General features: G+C 48.2%; 2 protein-coding genes across 2 annotated transcripts in view; both read left to right on the forward strand.

The window, feature by feature from the left end:
* The window catches only part of KIF15 (kinesin family member 15), a 65,495-nt gene extending 55,748 nt beyond the window's left edge, over positions 1-9,747 (forward strand). Inside the window, exons 30-35 of the mRNA XM_026500628.4 lie at positions 1,490-1,599; positions 4,050-4,122; positions 4,599-4,636; positions 8,266-8,431; positions 8,633-8,764; positions 9,106-9,747. Coding sequence (XP_026356413.1) covers positions 1,490-1,599; positions 4,050-4,122; positions 4,599-4,636; positions 8,266-8,431; positions 8,633-8,764; positions 9,106-9,168 — 582 coding nt within the window. The 3' untranslated portion in view covers positions 9,169-9,747. The remainder of the gene's footprint in view (positions 1-1,489; positions 1,600-4,049; positions 4,123-4,598; positions 4,637-8,265; positions 8,432-8,632; positions 8,765-9,105) is intronic.
* A 2,496-nt stretch (positions 9,748-12,243) lies between these two features.
* On the forward strand, positions 12,244-17,370 carry TMEM42 (transmembrane protein 42). The gene is made up of 3 exons (XM_026500630.4): positions 12,244-12,473; positions 14,350-14,496; positions 15,220-17,370. Exons 1-3 carry the CDS (start codon positions 12,282-12,284, stop codon positions 15,358-15,360), a joined length of 480 nt encoding a protein of 159 aa, XP_026356415.1. The 5' UTR covers positions 12,244-12,281; the 3' UTR covers positions 15,361-17,370.
* Positions 17,371-17,522: the final 152 nt, after the last annotated feature.

Consider the following 17,522-nt stretch of genomic DNA (forward strand, 5'->3'; position numbering starts at 1 on the left):
TCATGGTTACTGACGATACAAAATTCAAAAGGCACAGAACTAAAGGGTACACAGAAAAGCCTTCCTCCCCTGCCGACTCCACACTGCCTAGGTGACCGTCCCTGGGGGCTCCCACTGTAGCCAGGTTCCCATATGTAACCACATCTGGAAGCATTATCTCCCTGCCCATTTGGTTTTTATGATGGTATCATACCCGGGCCGTACCAGCTACTCTGATCACAGTGCTGCCTGACTTAGATCCTTGCCCGTTTCGTAGAGAGGGCACGCTCTCTCACTACAGTTATAAATTTGTATTTTTCTTATTAGGAATAAGATGGAGCATTTTTGGTTTTTCTGTTTCTCTGACCTGTAGCCTTCGCCCATCTTTCTATTGTTGGACTTTTCCTTAATGATTTGTAGGCATTCTTTATGTATGAGGGAGATTTGCTTTTGTCTATGATAGTTAAAAATACTCTTCTCTTGTTTGCCCTTCCTTTAAACTTCCTTCTGGTTTTGTTTTGGTTTGGGTTTTGCCCAGGGACTTGAGGGTACGGTGATTATACGTGGGGAGAGTGTGTTTGGAGGAGCATTGAGGGGCGGGAGGTGTGTGGAGGAGCACCGGGATGGGTGGTGTGTGGGTGCGGAGGGGTGTGGGTAGAGCGGATGGGGTGCTTCGGAGAAGATTGCAGTTAGCCTGTGAGGCTGTTGCTCTGCAGTTTTTGTTTAGGAACAAAATGAGCTCGCTGTAACCAAGGGACAGAAAGTACAGGAAGACAGCATCTCTCTTAACTTTAGGGGATCATTCTTTGCTTTTTTATTTAGGGCAGCTCTCAGTATGCTGCTATCCCAGGAATGTGGCTGCTACCCAGACTGGCATGATTTTAGGACTGGGAAGAAATTGGGTCAGGTTAAAAGAAACAGTGGACAAGTAGAAGTAAAGGAGAAAGGACACTCCTTGCAGACAAGTATTTATTTCTTTTGGATGGTTATGCTCATGATTTTCAAATTAGAGTTCACTTAAGGATTTTGAGTGACGGGCTGTGGCGCATCCGTTGGACACTACGTACAACGCAGCGATTTGACAGTTCCACCCGTTACGCTGTGCCCGCCACAGGTGGGGCTACCATCTGTCACCAGACAAAGTTATTACTCTGTTATTGACTATATTCCTTACATCAGGTTTTTCTAAATTAGAATTTATTAAAGAGAATCAAATAGAACATTTACCAAAGTAGGGACTTTTGAACGTCTTTTCTCATAAAGGGATTTTAATGAATTATGTGGTATTGTTGAGAGACGTTTAACACACTGTGGGTATGAAAAGGAGTCATAGTTCCAGGCCCCCAAGAGCTTGTCATAATCTCCTTTTTATCCAGTGATACCCAGGGCAGTGTTCTGTGCCTAGCAGGAGCTTCAAATATGAATATGTGTCTCATGTGTGGCTTTGGGGAGCGGAATCATGCCTCCTCTAACGTGTTTTCTGAAAAGACACGATTTGATGTCTTACTAGGAGCAGTTGTGTGAAATGGAAAGCCTCCGCGTGGAAGCCGAGCAGTTGCGAGAGAGAAACTGGCTCCTGCAAAGTCAGCTGGATGATCTTGAAAGGGAAAAGAACAACAGGTGAGAAAGAGCCACCAGGACTCTGTGGGCTAAATCGTGGCCTGCCTGGGTGTGGGTAGGGGAAAGTGGTTGGAATTGGTTTCACAGCGTGCACGGTGTTCGCCGCTAGTCCAGGGGAAGCCCCGTTGGTTGCTTTTGAGTCAGGTCTGGTGGGGGGGGCTGCTTCTTCCAGGATGGGAGAATAAGGCCTTCATGATCTTGCCAGCCCTGCTAACGTTGCATTGCTATAGAGCTATTGAAATGAATTTCAGGATGGGAAACATTTGAACCAAACTGTCTACTGCTATTTGAGGGGAAAGGGGCGTGGGGTGGGGAAGTTATGACCTCGACGAGACAAGGTGTCAGAGGTCCAGCAGAAAAGGAAGGGTTTCCTACCAGCTGATTTTGCTTCATGACCCATGGTCCGTGGAATGCTCCTGCGCAGGAAGGAGCTTTCCAGAGGAGCGCTCCCTTGGGTTTGGGTATTTGTGCATGTGGTTTGCCTTTAGCTATGACCATTTTCTGGTTGTATTTGCTAATGGGACGGCATAGTGTCATGGGCAGTCACACCTGGGCTCTGTCCTGTCTCTGACACCTGAAAGTCCTGTGACTTTGGACACAGTTTTTAACTTCTAGTGCCTCAGTTTCCTGAGCCATAAAATGAGGAAAATGATGGCTCTATCTCACAAGGTGTTTTGAAGACCGAAAATAACCTGGGTAAAGTGCTGGTTACAGTGCTTGGCCGAGGGGTGGCACTCAGTAAGTGGCAGATATTAGGTATACAAGGTAGAGTTATGATCCTGCCCTTCTGTGAACTTCCCAAGAAGGACTTGAGAGGAGGGTGGCCTGGACAAGAATGCAGCAAGTTGAAGTGAATCACAGGGGCTCTCCTTGTGGGATGGAGGCCCTGGCTGAATTCAGCTTCCAAGATCAGGGGTGCCTGCTGTTCCTACCGTTGCCGGTAGGTCTTGGGCAGACGCACTCCCCTTCCCCGTCCAGAAGCAGCCCCGAGATGCACTGTCCAAAACCTAGCGAAGACAATAGATGCTTGAGGACGGTAGCGGTGGTTGTGCCAACAGTCTATTCCAGAATGCTTCTCTTCAAGTGTCAGGGAACATTGGAGATGCTCGATTTAGTAGCCCTGCCCCTCCCAGCTGATTGTGATGCAGGTAGTCCTCAGTCTGCCCACCTGCTGTCCACATGCTCCACCCCCATGTAAAGAAATCACTGTACTTGGTACACGGTCTTTTATCAAGAGCTAGTTGAATCATGGAACATGGAACGTTTTTAAAATACTCTGTTTCATAGCTACATGTCCCATATGAGGAGCCATACAGAACCTCATTCCTGAAAGACCAGAGTGGGAGAAAACTGTGGCTCAGGGGTCAGATCAAGCCCACAGTGTGTCTGGTCAAGAAAGTTTTATTGGAGCGTAGTCACATCCTTTCATTTAAATATTGCATTGACATCACAGCAGCCAAGAGGAAGAGCTGCGACAGGGACCCCCATGGCTCCCAAGGCCTAGAATATTTTCTGTCTGGTTCTTGACAAAAAAAAGTTTACCTACTCTTGGATTAGAACATAGAAAACACTTCTCTAATGGTTTCGGGTATTTTCCTCACTGAGGTCTCATTACCATTTCTGTCTAGGCTGCCAGATTCATTAATTGAAAGAAACTACTGGACCTTCTGTTTTCCTTCAAGAAACGATCTTTTGCTCATCAGTGACAGATATTTCTAGAGGAGTCTGTGGCATCCAGGCAGGTTCTCCTTGGGGGATGTCCCCTTGGTGAAGGGGCTGTCCACAGAAACTCAATGTATGATCCTGCCCTGGTCAAGCTCACAGAGATGGACTCCCATTAATCAAATTCACAGGATACTGATGCATCATCCAGAATGTAATTTCCTTTACATAGAGGAGCATTCCTTTTCCATGAAAAGATTTATGTCTGGTACTCAGGGAATCCCCTTCCTGGTGTCAGGATACATGGGACGCCAGGGTACCATCAGAAAATTGCCAGCTGACCATGAAATCCAAGCAAGGGGGCGTTGGGGCTCCCTGTGCTAGACCGGCCTGAGGAACCCTCCCCACACCCAGAGATGCCCCCTGCCAGCTGATCACCAGGCTCCTGGACCGCCGGTCTCAGCCCCCTTTTGCTCCCATTTGATCTTCTTGTGATGCCACTCTTGGCTCCATTTCTACTTTACTTTCCACCAGGCCTCGATTGGATTTCCCAGCTCTGTTCGTTTCATTTTTGTATGGGAGGCATCCTGAATTCCGGGGGGGTGCCTTATTTGATCCCCATATATCAATCACATTTGTGAACCGTGCTAACTTGACTTAATCACCGGAGTTAGCTTTGCATTGTTTTCAAGCTATCATAACTTGGCATTGCTGCTACAGCAGATAGGAAACTGATACGTGGATATGCCTAACTGCGTTTCCGCATCCTCCCTTTTTCATCTCTGCAGTGGACAGAATCATCCAGATCAGCAACAGATGAAGAAAGAACAAGAAGAAATGATCAAAGAAAGACTTGCTAAAGTATGGCTTTTTTTTTTTTTTTAAATGTAATAGTTATGTTTCTTGTCTGAGAAATGCTTTTCTACTTAGCATTTGTGGTTATAGATTTTAGAAACCATTTTACTCTTGAAATTTCTGTCTCTTCTGTATTCCCACCGTTAAGTTTGATATTTACCTTCAGTATTCAGACATCATTGATGATTAAGAGTGAATTTGTCTTCGTGTTTCAGCAGTTAGCCCCCTGCCCACATCCCCACACGGAGTTTTCCATTTAGAATAGAAGCAGGTATAGGGTGCCCGTGGAAGGCCTCCCAGGGCACAACACGTGAAGTCTGAAGAGACAGGCGCCCCCTTTCTGGGTGCACCGTTGGGATGTGGAAAAGGATGTTGGTTTAATTGATCTCATTACCATGAGGGAGAGTGGACTACTTACCACCAATCTTTTTCTTAGCAGTGGTAAAAACTTAAGCCATCTCTTTCTTTTTATCTTCTTACAGAATAAATTAGTTGAAGAAATGCTGAAAATGAAAACAGAGTAAGTGTGCTGTTTTGTAATTCAAGTTCTTGTAGTTTTCTTTCTTCTCCTCTAATGGAAGAAATACAATGTCTACAAGGCAGGGAACTCCTTTCCATCTTCTGGTTTCCTCTGATTTAAAACCTTGAGGCCCCCTGAGGCCCATAGATCAATAATCTTGATTTCTTCTGGTCTTGACCTTGGGTCTCTTTACATGTGTTCTGTAAACAGGATTTTAATTCATTCATCTAGTTTTCATATTAATGTAATCTTATAAACTGCCTCATTCTTAGATGAGCAAGATATACTGTATTTTCTGTCAAGTTCAAAATATGTAAACTGTTTGGTATTAACAAATACAATGGTAAAAAATTAGAAAGATAGTGCACTCTGAATAGATATTCATCCAGAGAAGAGGGCCTCAGACATTTTCACTTGTTAAACCTCCTGAAAGAATTTTGAAACACCACATACCCTCGTGCACATTTTTGGGGTTGACTTTATGTCTAAAGTTTCTCATTGGAAGTTTAAATTGATGCAAAGCATGGAAGTTCTCACATACGGAAAATAGTGCCATTTAGGAAGGAATAAAGTTCTTGGTGTCAGGATGGCCAAACGGTCTCGGGTGCCAGACTCCAGCTCCTGCTTCTTGTGGTCTGGATTTCTGGTTTCTGCATGGAGGTGGGGTTCGGATCCCACTTCTGACACATCACCGGTTTTGTTCCGGCCATTGTCCTATCAAAAGTCTCACCTTGAACTGGCCACAGAAGTAAAGCTCCGGTGGTGTTCTCCTAAAAGTATCCAACTGACCTGCTACTTTCTATCCATTTCACAATACAGGAACAAGTTCCTAAACCTAAGATTGCACATTGTTCCTTTTTCCTTTCAAATGGAGTGTCCGTTCCGTTCTTACAACACAGAATTATATCCTAATTTAATAAAGTGGGAAATTTTTTGTTGATTACCCTATTATATACCTGGGCAACAAAAATATATATACAAATGGGAAGTAATTTGTATTTGTATGGCTGGCTCTAGTGCTGTATTTCTTCTGGATTGAGTTTTCATTACAATTATTATTAATCACAGTGTCCTAAATTTATTATAAGTTTTTATAGATTATTATACATAGTAAAATTTAAGTGGAAATGCATCTCCCAGTGCATTTTATCTTCATGCTTTTGCTTCAATTACTCATTATTCTGTTATACTTAATTCTGGAATGAGACAATATTCAGTATCACCTCTGTTCCTACTTTCTGTTTTTATAGCTATAAGTGCTGAGAAATTTTATTCACACAGTAAGTAAATGGCAACAGAAGGAATTTTGTTAGAATCCTGTCATGCAGTTATTTGAACTCCATCCAAGTTAGTATGTCAAAAATTACATAGCGATCTGTCATCAAAAATTCTTTTTTTTTTTTTTTTAAGATTTTATTTATTGGGGCGCCTGGGTGGTTCAGTCATTAAGCATCTGCCTTTGGCTCAGGTCATGATCCCAGGGTCCTGGGATCGAACCCGACATTGGGCTCCCTGCTCAGTGGGGAGTCTGCTTCTCCCTCTCCCATTCCCCCTGCTTGTGCTGTCTCTCTCCCTGTCAAATAAATAAATAAAATCTTTTTTTTTTAAGTTTTATTTATTTATTTGACAGGGAGAGGGAGTGCGCCAGAGAGCACAAGCAGGAGGAGCAGCAGAGGGAGAGGGAGAAGCAGACTCCCCGCCCCCCCCCCCGCCCCCCCCCCCCCCCCGCCAAGCAGGGAGCCTGACACGTAGCTGGATCCCAGGACCCTGGGATCATGACCTGAGCCAAAGGCAGACGTTCAACTGACTGAGCCACCCAGGTGCCCCAGACAAAAATTCTTTTTCATGATCAGCTGACAAAGACCACCCATTTTGTAAACGATTTGTTACCCAGTCATCTGCTTTATAGCATCAAAGAGTATAGATGTGGAACAGAGCTTGTTCCATACTTTGCTGTACATACAAGCAGTTTAGGGACTGGCTCCCAGACAGGTAGTCATTGGAGAGCTAGGGTAGAAGTGTGGATCACTTACAGGATCTGTGAGAATCCAGCTGTACGGTTTGTAGAATTGCAGCTATTTTAGAAATAATAGCCATTTTAGACCTTCTAGCAAAAAGAATAAAAGCTCTGTAAGTTGGCATGTAATTTATTTCATAATCTAGGAACCAAGAGTCTCCAGTGATACACTGTCCCTAGAAGATAGAGGACCTCACACTGTGGGCCAGGGAAGCACACACTAGAAAGTGGCACACCCAGTTTTATCAGTCCCAACCTACAGCAGTGATTCTCACCATAATGTTATCTATTTGTGTATGTGAGGATGCATTAAAAAGCTACAAGGAACTGAATTCCATGCTAACTGGTGTAGGCAGGAGATGCTTAATTTCATATCACAAGAGGTCTGGAGGTGCACTGACTCAGTGATGCCATCAGGGACCCATACCCTTCCCATTCTTCTGCTTTCGGCACCCTTGCTTGTGTCCTCTTGGCCACAAAATGGCTGCCATAGCCCCAAATGTCATAAACAAGAGGATCACAGCTTGTAGTGAGGTGGGTTCAAAAGGGCTTTCTTTTGTCAAGGGGGCAAAAAGTCCTATTAGCCCCCAAGGATCAGCCTGTGCTTCGCTGCCAGAATTAACACCCCTCCAGGCAAGCTGAGGAAACCAGTATCTGGCAGTAGGTTGAAGAAACCAGGCTTAGACTAGACCAGTTTATTTTTTACCAACACTTGGGAACTGGGTGTGCTGCTGCTTCTTTTTCTTTTTTTTTCTCTTTTTCCCCCCAAATAAAATGAGTTTTTATAAGCAAAGAAACAGCAAGGGATTGGTTGTTGGGTAAGCAGCAGCAGGGTCTGCTGTGCCACAGAAATTTCATCAAACTAAAGCAAAGTACACAAGACAAATGTAGAACAGCTCCAAGTGAACCAGGGAGGACATCAGTGCCTCCTCCCCATGCTGTTCTTCTGAGGTTCCACGGACTGCAGTCTGAGGACACTGCTCCTGAAATCAGCTTGTCTTAAATGGCATATTAAATTCTGAGTATGATGCCCTTAAGTAATCATTCTATTCCATATGCATAAAAATGCAGTAAAAAGTACTTGTTGCTTTTGGAGAGCTTATAGGATTCATACAATTTTATTAAAGCAGTATAGTTCTATGTAATTCCATGGTAACTTTGTTCCTCGTTTTTCTTTTCAATTGATAGTTGTATAGTGTATGAATTCTGAATAGCACACCCTTGAAGAAATGACTGGTGTCCTATGGTCTGAGAACCAGTTTTTGAAATCCAAAAGAATTAAGATATGGGGCATTGAATATAACCATGCAGACTGTCATAATACTTAAATTACATTTGCTCCAAAGAGGCCAAATCCAGAAGTTTCCATTCTAAATTTTTTATCATTTTAAAAAATGGTTTGAGAAGTTTTCCAAAAGGAAAGTCTTGGGTAAAATAACAAAAGACGCCTATCTGCACCCCTTGCTATCTCCCTATGCCGTCACTAGGGGAGGGCTGAGTGTTTGTGACGCTTTCAAATCAAAATTCTGGGCTTGGGTGAAAAATGTCTCATTTGAATACTGTTGTAATTATGTTCCTTTGGAATCCCACAAAACGCTATTTGCTGTTACAGCCTAGAAGAAGTCCAGAGCGCCCTTCAGAACAAAGAGATGGACTGCCTTAGAATGGCCGAGGAAGTCGAGCGAACCAGAACTTTGGAATCTAAAGCGTTCGAAGAAAAGGAACAACTGAGATCAAAGCTGGAAGAACTGTATGAGGAAAAGGAGAGAATATTCCAGGTGTGTTTGTGTGTTGGTTGTTTTCGTGTGCTTAGGACATATCTGGGAGGGGGGTGTCCGTGGTTCAGACTTGCTCTGTCATGAAAGTCGGGAACCTGGGCTCTCTGGCGCCCTGTGCTCTTGGGAGGCACGAAATAACGTGATGGTAAAAGCAAAATTAAGAGCAACTAATTTTCCCGCCCTGGACTGGTTTGCCTGCAGGAGATGGAAATGTTAAGGAAGCAGGTGGAGTGTCTTGCTGAGGAAAATGGGAAGTTGGTCGGTCACCAAAACCTGCATCAGAAGATTCAATACGTCGTGCGGCTGAAGAAGGAGAACGTCAGGCTCGCTGAGGTAAGCTCTCAAAAGTACTCTGAATAATGCTGAGCCTGGTCTTAGAATGACTGTTTAACTAAAGTTTAATTTAATCATCGAATCACTTAAATGCTTTCTTCGGGGAACTTACTGAATTAAAAAGTATTAATATATCAGTCCTTATTATTCCAAGTATAATTCAGTCCGTTGTCAGGCTCTAACATAATCAGATTCTTATTTAACGTTATAAATAGTTTACAAATTGAAAATTGTAGTCTTAGTTTGAAATATAAACTTAATGAATGCAAAGAATAACTTCCTGTAAGCATTTGAGCCTTAATTCTTTTTTTCTTTTCCTTTTCTAAAAATTTACTTCTCAGGAGACAGAAAAGTTGCGTGCCGAAAATGTATTTTTAAAAGAAAAGAAACGGAATGAATCGTAAGGCTCCTGGTCAACTACCTACCTAGGCATCACCTTTCTGGAGACTTTCTTTCCTCTTGCAAAAGTAAGCCCTCCCCTTGCGCGTTTAACAGCTGAATCAAGGAGCAGAATTACTAACTGTGTGTGGCGTTGGGGGCTGACCCTCAAGTTTCTGATGAACGTTCTGCATCCATGCTCGCCTGTGGCAGTCGGCAGTCTACCATTTAGAAGTTACCATCCCATTTCAAAGCTTTAAATCGACTGTAAATACTGGGAAAACCTTTTGCCTTTTTAAAATAAACTGCAGCTAAGGTTTACAGTGGCTGTTGGCCAGGTTATTTTTTTCCTTAGATACCACCTCCCGTAATCTCCCTCGAGTCACAGCAGAAGCTCTAACAGTACGTGGTGGTTTTAAAACCCGCCCCGACGAGAATCCTGTTGCAGAGCATGTATGAAGGGCAAACTTGTTAATATAGATTATTTTTGTAGTCTTACTTTCAGTATTCTCTCGAGCATTTTTTATGACTGTAAATATGGCCATTTTCCAAAATGTAACAAAATCCCTTCAAATTTAATAAAGTGATTTACGTTGTTCACTTGGGAGAGCCAGATTAAAGACTTGTCCCTTCACCCTATACTTTATGAGCACCTCTTATGTGCCCTGGTCATCCGTGAACAAAGCAAACAAAACCTCCTGCACTCAAGGAACTACTGTGTGTCACCACTTCTTTCCCTTTCATTGCGAGTCATATCCTGTTGTGTGAAGATGCCACATCTGATTGACTCACCATTGGACGGACACTAGAGCTGTTGCAGTTTGGGGCTATTACGAATAACGCTGCTGTAAATATTCGTGTACAAGTCTTGCTGGGGACCTGTGTTTCCTATGGCTTGAGTAGATATCTAGGAGTGGGGTTGCTGGTAAGCCTGTGTTTGACTTTTTAAGACACTGCCTCCCCTTTCCAGATGCAGTTTGGTTGCACCCTCCACATTCCCACCAGCAGGGGGTTCAGTTTCTCCACATCCTTCTCCTGTTACCTTCTCCTGTCACCGCCACATGTTTTACTGTAGCCATCCCAGTGTCTGTGTCGTGGCTCATCACTGACATTCTCCTACAGCCTCATGCTACTGAGCATTTCTTACATATAATAGAACACCATACTCGGCAATAAAAAGAGGCTTCGTGGATGAACTTCAACAGCAACAAAAAACATGGAAGAAGCCAGACCCCAAAGACCACATACTGAGTAATTCCATCTATGTGAAATGTCCGGAAAGGGCAAGCTGTAGAGATAGAAAGCAAATCATCGGTTGCTTGTGGCTGGGGATGGAGGCGAGTGACCCAGTGGGCATGATGGGAACTTTCTTGATGTGGTGGAAATGTGTTGGCTTGTGGTGATGATTGCACACATTTAGCTCTATATATTTACTAAAAATTAAACTCTCTTCAAAATGGCTTCATTTTATGGGTCATAAATTATACCTCCATAAAGCTAAGAAAAAACAATTTTAAAAATTAAAATTCCCAAGGAGTAATAGTCAATCCCTAAGAGCCAGAAACAAAAAAGGAACCAAAAATCAGTGTAGGGGTACCTCGTGGGCTTGATGGTGGAGCGTGGAACTCTTGGTCTCAGGGTTGTGAGTTCAAGCCTCACACTGGGTATAGAGATTCCTTAAAAATAAAATCTTAGAAAAAAGAATAAAATTCAGCATAAGGTAGAGCGTAGAAACTGAGATCGCTCTGGAGGTGGGAGAAAGGTTGGAACACTGGTACTGAAGAGGCTTGGATGTTACCCATGTATGGGAGTGTCTGGGGGCTGCTGGAACAAATGACCACACACTGGGAGGCTAAAAACAAATGTATTCTCTCTCAGTTTCTGGAGGCTAGAAGTCCAGAATCAAGGTGTCAGCAAGGCCATTCTCTCTGAGGGCTCCAGGGGGCTTCTGTTCCATGCCTTTCTCTTGGCTTGCGGTACCGACAGCAGTCCTTGGCGGTCCTTGGCGTGTAGATGCATCACTCCAATCTGCCTCCCTTGTCACATGGCCTTTTCCCTGTGTCTGTCTCCTGGAAGAATACTAGTCAGATTAGGGCTCACGCTAATGACTTCTTAATTTGGTTACATCTGCAGTGGCCCCCTACCAAGTAAGGTCACATTCACAGGTGCGGAGGATTAGGACTTAAACGTATGTTTTTGGGAGGGACACAGTTCAACCTATAAATAGCTATCCATGCTTTAATTTGAGCCACAAAGCCACCCTGTGAGAGCGAGTGGCAAGGAAGGACTTCCACGAAAACTTCCTGAATGGAAACAAAAATGCTCAACAGTTCAGTGTGAAATCATAATAAAAAAGCCCCATACAGATTATGTAAACTATTTTTTAATGCGTGCTATATATAAAACTGCACAGACAGTAATAATGGTTTTCCTAGAGAGCGGAAGTAGACCTCTATATACTCCAACACTTCTCTTTGAAAGACATGTACTACTTTCTATACACATTTTAAACACTTAAGTGCACAGGAAATGGGAACTAATGTTAGTCCTGGTTATCTGGGTGGCGTGATTATGGGTGACTTATTCTATTTTCTAAATCCTACAATGAGCGCGTATCCATCTGGGCCTTTTGATTGGTCAGAGGCCCTCAGCGGAGCCCGCCTCCCGGCCGAGTGTGGAGGTCTCTAGCGCCCTCTGCTGAGGCGTCTTTCCCCTTCGCGCCTCCCGAACTGGAAGGTGCAGGTGAGTCCCCGGGGGTCTTGTTGAAATGCAGATTCTGACCAATGGGTGTCGCGCGGGCCCGGGATTCGGCATTTTTAACCAATTCCTAGGGAAAGCGGATGCTGGACCACACTCAGTGGCAAGGGCAACCACAGCGGCAGGCCGCAGCTTCCGACGCCAGCCGCCGACGGCTCCCGGGTAAACCGAAGCCCAACGCCGGAGGGTGCCCGCCGCCCCACCGAGGCCCCCGGGGCTCGGCTCCGCCCCCGGCTCCGCCCCCCAGGCCCTCCCGCGCCCGAATTGGCCTCCCCGCTCACGTGGGCACCGCGTCACGTGAGGCCGCTGCCCAATCGCGACGCGCGCTCGGCCTTACTGGTGGCGGGTGCGCCCGGCGCGGGGCGAGGTGGCGGCGGGCACCATGACAGAGAGGACGCCGTCCCCCGGCGGCGCCGTGTGCCCGACCGCCTACCCCGATGCCCCCGCGGAATTCCCCCCTCACCTCCAGGCCGGCGCGATGCGACGCCGCTTCTGGGGCGTGTTCAACTGCTTGTGCGCCGGCGCGTTCGGTGCCCTGGCCGCCGCGTCCGCCAAGCTGGCTTTCGGCAGCGAGGTCGAGCCCGGGGCGCCGCTGCGGCCGGCGGGCGGGCGGGTGGGCCCGGGCGGAGGAGGGGCGCTGCGGGGCCCACGAGGCTCCGGGGGGGTTGGGGTTGGGGGCGCAGGGCGAAGCCTCACGCCCGCGGGTCTGTTCGCCCCGTCCGCAGCCGGGCGCTGCAGTCAGCTGGGGCGGGAGAGCATCCCTGCATTATAAATCACCTCAAAACCTCGTCCAGTGTAGGCGGTAAGAAACCTGAGCCTCTTCCCAACCAGGGACCTAAAATCTGCCCTCCCATTGGGCTAGTTCGCTTTCCTACATCCACTCTCACCGTCTGATTTTAAGCCCCTTATGCCCGAACAGTTCTCTCCACGTGACTTAAGGTGAGAAGCCTGTTGCCCATCTCTTTGCTCAATTAACGAGTGTTTTGACCGGTATATCCTGCTGTCAGGAAAATTGGGAGTTTGGGACATGTAGGCATAAGAGAGGACAGAGAAGCGTTCTGGACGTTCCCCCCCGCCCCGTCCCACCCCTTTGCTGAGAACTCCTAAACTGCCTCCCCACGTCTGCCGAAGTAGATCTCTGTCCCTCCCATTCCGAGTCATAGGCCAGTGTCCACTGCTGGAGGGGTTTCACTGCCCCAGCACCCCAGGGTTAGGTCCTGACCTGGTCGGTGGATAGACTGGTCCATGCGGGTAAGCCTGCTTAGGGCTAATCCAATGGGAACCACCATGCTTGGCGTTAGTGTCCTGTTGGGTGTAATTCCTGAAGTGGTCCAAAGGAAGACAAGTAACTAAACCATGAGGTTTCCTGTTCCTAGGCTGTTTAGTTGTGCACCGGGCCTTCATTGCTGCATAAGCAGGCTACATACAGTGCTTTTGTGACAATTCTGCAAAGACACCCTTTCCTTAAGACACTATATATTCACCAGCTGGAAACTGTTATAAGAAATAAGAGCATGAGCGGCTCCTGGCTGGCTCAGTTCGTAGAGCATGCCCCTCTTGGTCTCGGGGTTGTGAGTTCGAGCCCCACGGTGGGTGTAGAGATTACTTAAAAATAAAATCTTTTAAAAAAAGAAAGAAACAAGAGTATGATATTGAGATGGGCACCGAAGAGGCAGCTCTGTCTGCAGGCGGGTGTCTAACTCAATACCAAGCAGGTCTGCATGTTCTTTGTGTAGGAGGCTTAAGATCTCCTTTCTAGGCTCTCACCTTTAAAAGAAGAAAAAGGCTGCAAGTACTTCACGTGATGTCTGGGATCACTAGTCAAGTAGGGGGCGTTGTCCCTGAACAGGGCTGTGTCCTGGTTAAGAGCATGGAGCCACTGCCTGGGTTTGAGTCCTGGTGGCTCCCACGGGCTATAGGCACTTCAGGCAAGTTACTAATGCCTTGGGTTCTTCATCTGTAAAGTGAAGTTAAGGAATAAATGAAAGTGCGCTGAAGACACTTGGCACAGGGCCTGGCACAGAGTAAAAGCTCCAGAATGACCAGGGAATTCCCAGACGGGAAGCGTGGCGCATTCACGCTTTCCTGATCCCCGGAATCTGCTCACACTACGTACTAATGTCAGTGTCCTCCAGCACTGATCTTCAACACCAGTAAATGGTGTTCGAAACAAAGTACTGGTCACGGATTAGCATTGTCCTCTGCCCCAGGGCACGTGGCCAGCAAGATGGCCAAATAAGTCTCAGTTTATTCCAGCTGTAAAATGGGTATGTTGAGCAGAGGGTTAAGTGAAGTCCTGTGCAGGAAATCTTTGGGGACTGCCCACCCCGGCTGTGGCGGGATCTCAGTAGGGGCCCAGCTGCTGGTGATCAGGCCCCTGGGTGTGCTGAGAGGGGGGGCCGCAGGGCTGCTGTGGCTGAGCGTAGCCGCCGTGACACTCTCTCCCGCAGGTGAACATGGGCTTCTGCATCTTAGGCATCATTGTGATGGCGACCACCAATTCTCTGATGTGGACATTCTTTAGCCGGGGCCTCAGTTTCTCCATGTCTTCGGCCATCGCATCCGTCACGGTGACGTTTTCAAACATTCTCAGCTCGGTGAGTAGCCCAAGGGCACAGTGCCCCTGTCCCAAAGCTGGGTTCCGGGGTGAGCTGGGGAACTCCCGCCCTCCCAGACAGGAGAAAAGAAGACAGGAGCTGACGCGGAGATTGGGCTGTGGCTTGAGCCCTGGTGGCTCCTCTGATCTCTAACATGGCGGAATTCTCGAGCTAGCTGGGAATGAGGTCCAACTATAGAAAAGCCTACCTGCGTGCCGCCCTCCCAGGCTGCAGCCCTCATTCTGACGTCTTGGCCCCCTCTGTGCAAGCTGACGCCTAGGACTCTGTGAACTTGAGCATGAGACGTGGAGGGGGGACGCTCTTTCCTCTGATAGCCTGTTGTCAGCCAGGCGGGGCTGAGCCCAGTCGGTCCTGCCCTCGAGGGAGGGAGTACTTGGCCGGCCAGTTTGGATCAGCAAACACCCGGCGACAGCTGTGTGCTGGGCCTTAGCGGCTGGCCTCTGCTGGTCTTTATTGTGCCCTTTGCTTGGGGTGGGGGTTGTGAGGAAGGTACCCTTCCCCCGCTCTCTGGGTGAGCCTGACATGAATAGTGACTTTCGGAAGGTGACAGCTGGATTTCAAGCCCCCGACTTCTGGCTCCAGACCTTCCCTCCTGCCCCAGGAGGGCAGTCAGCCCTGGGGGAGTGAGGTGGTGCCTACTTGCCGTGGTCGAGTCCCAGGGGCATGTGTTGCCGTGGCCTCACTGCAGTCTCTGTCCTGCAGGCCTTCCTGGGCTTTGTGTTGTATGGAGAGTGCCAGGAGGTCTTGTGGTGGGGAGGCGTGTTCCTCATCCTCTGCGGACTCAGCCTGATCCACAGGAAGCTGCCGCCCAGTGGAAAGGCCCCTGATCACAAGCAGCAGTAGCGGCGGGTGCTGGACGAACCCGCTGGAGAGACAGCACGGTGGTCCAGGCGCCGGACGGCGTGTGGGGACCAGCTCCCGGGGTGGGCTGGGCGTGCAGCCTTCTGACCATCAGCCAGAGGGAGATGCTCCCGAGGGAAATGCGCGTCTGACTCGGCAGCCTTGAGGCTAGCCAGCCACAGCTTCTGGAAGGGGAAGGACAGGTACACTCGTGTTTGGCCTGAAGCCTTTTCCATACGCCTGCACGGTACTTTCGATGCTCGCGGCCCTGGGCCCACCCAGTGCCCCTTGGCAGATGCTGGAGACCCTGGGGTCGGTCTGCTGGGTGACCGGCCTTGAGACCACACTGTAATTGCAGTCCTGTGGCCGAACAAAGGCCTGTCACGTGACATTGGGATGGGTTCCCGGTGGAGCTCTCTGACACCTCCACGCCGACGTACCGGGATGTCTGCGTGATGCTTCTGCGGTTCGGCAAGGGAAGGGAAGCTGGATTAATAAATCCTGTTGTTTGTAAGTTAAAAGTAGCAGGTGTGGCATCTTAATGTTTTCCTACTTTTTTTTCTCTTCCCTACTGGAGTAAGAGGGAGCAGCCCGGGTGAGCCGCAGCCCTTGGAGTGGAGTTGAGAGCTGCCCTGGCCCCGGGCCTGGGGCTCAGCTGCTCTACTGCCTGCCGAGCTCAAGCACCCGGCTCCTTCCTGAGGCCACCCAGGCTGGCGCTCTTCAGTTTCGTCCGGGTCTGTCCATTTTCTTGGTACCCAGGGAGGAAGGCTTGACCTCTCTTTGGGGACCAGTTTTGTTTCACTTGATGGGAAAGGAAACTGGCCCAGAGGCTGCTCTCACCCCCTCATCTCCCCCGTAGGCGTCTCTGCCCTTTGATTTTCTGAGGGATCCCACAGATCCCTGTGACCTTTTTGTATCTTATGCAGCGTGAAAATAATTCCTAGTTCCGAACGGTCCGTGTGCTGGCTGTACGTTCTCTCATGTGGAGCTTCAAGTTCTCTGTGGGGGGACATCCCTGGATGTCCCAGCGCCCTCTCTGCTCTCCCCGAGGCTGAGCACCTCCCCGTCTTCTTCAGACACTCCCTGCAGTAGAGAGGGACTTGGTGGCCAGTAGGCAGCGGGGAGAGGGGGGACAAGGGCCGTGTCCAAGCTGCCCCTCCTCCCCGCCCGTGTAGCACGTCCCCTGCCCTTCCCCATATTCATTGCACCGCTGACCAGTGAGCTTCCGAAAACTGTTCCTTGGCTCCTACCGAGTGGGATCTGAATTTATTTTTAGAGAGAGCGAGCACACAGAGGGGAGGGGCAGAGGGAGCCTTAAGCAGACCCTGCGCTGGGCACGGAGCTGGATGCGGGGCTTGACCTCACGATCCTGAGATAGGACCTGAGTGGAAACCGAAGTCGGATACTTAACCGACTGAGCCACCCAGGCACCCCTGGGGCAGCTCGAACGGCTAATATACAAAAGGCTTCAATCTCACTAGTGATGGGGAAATGCAAATTAAGAGCACAGGGAGGAGAGAAGACAGGCCTGCCAGAGGCTGAAAATACTTGCAAAATATCTATCCGACAAAGAACTTGTCTCCAGAAGATGTCCCACCAGTGCTGGCGTGTTGGTGGGAGCAGGTTGGTGCTGCTGGGCTCGCCCAAGTCACATCACCACCCGCCTTGCGGTGGCCCCATGTGTGCTGCTGCCTACACTGCGTTCCCAGGAGCCACACGGCATTTGTTTTCCCAAAGCTAGGACGTCCGGACGTTCCAGGGACCCGGGCAATGGTGGGAGGTGTGGTTAAAGGTTCATAAAAGAGAGATCGTGCAGTTCACAATGTTGAGACAAACGGTTGGCTTTCAGAGAAAAGTAAGGCTGGGTCCCTACCTCATGGCTCAGTCCACAATAAGTTCCAGAAAGGTCAAAGATGAAACTGTAAAGCAGAGAAGAAAATGAAGGCAGTGTGAAGAACAAGCTTGGAGTGAAGATGTTTCCCAGGAAGCAGGGAACCTAGAAATAAAGGAAAAGAGAGAGAAACTGCCTACATAAATGTTAAAAAAACATGTAGCAGAACCTGGAGTCAGAAGGTGATGAATAAGCAGACGCTATTCTGAAGCATAAAAAGAGCTCCTGTGTGGGGCGCCTGGGTGGCTCCGTCGTTAAGCGTCTGCCTTCGGCT

This window comes from Ursus arctos, unplaced genomic scaffold (assembly GCF_023065955.2).
Source record: "Ursus arctos isolate Adak ecotype North America unplaced genomic scaffold, UrsArc2.0 scaffold_14, whole genome shotgun sequence".
Taxonomy (NCBI): Eukaryota; Metazoa; Chordata; class Mammalia; order Carnivora; family Ursidae; genus Ursus; species Ursus arctos.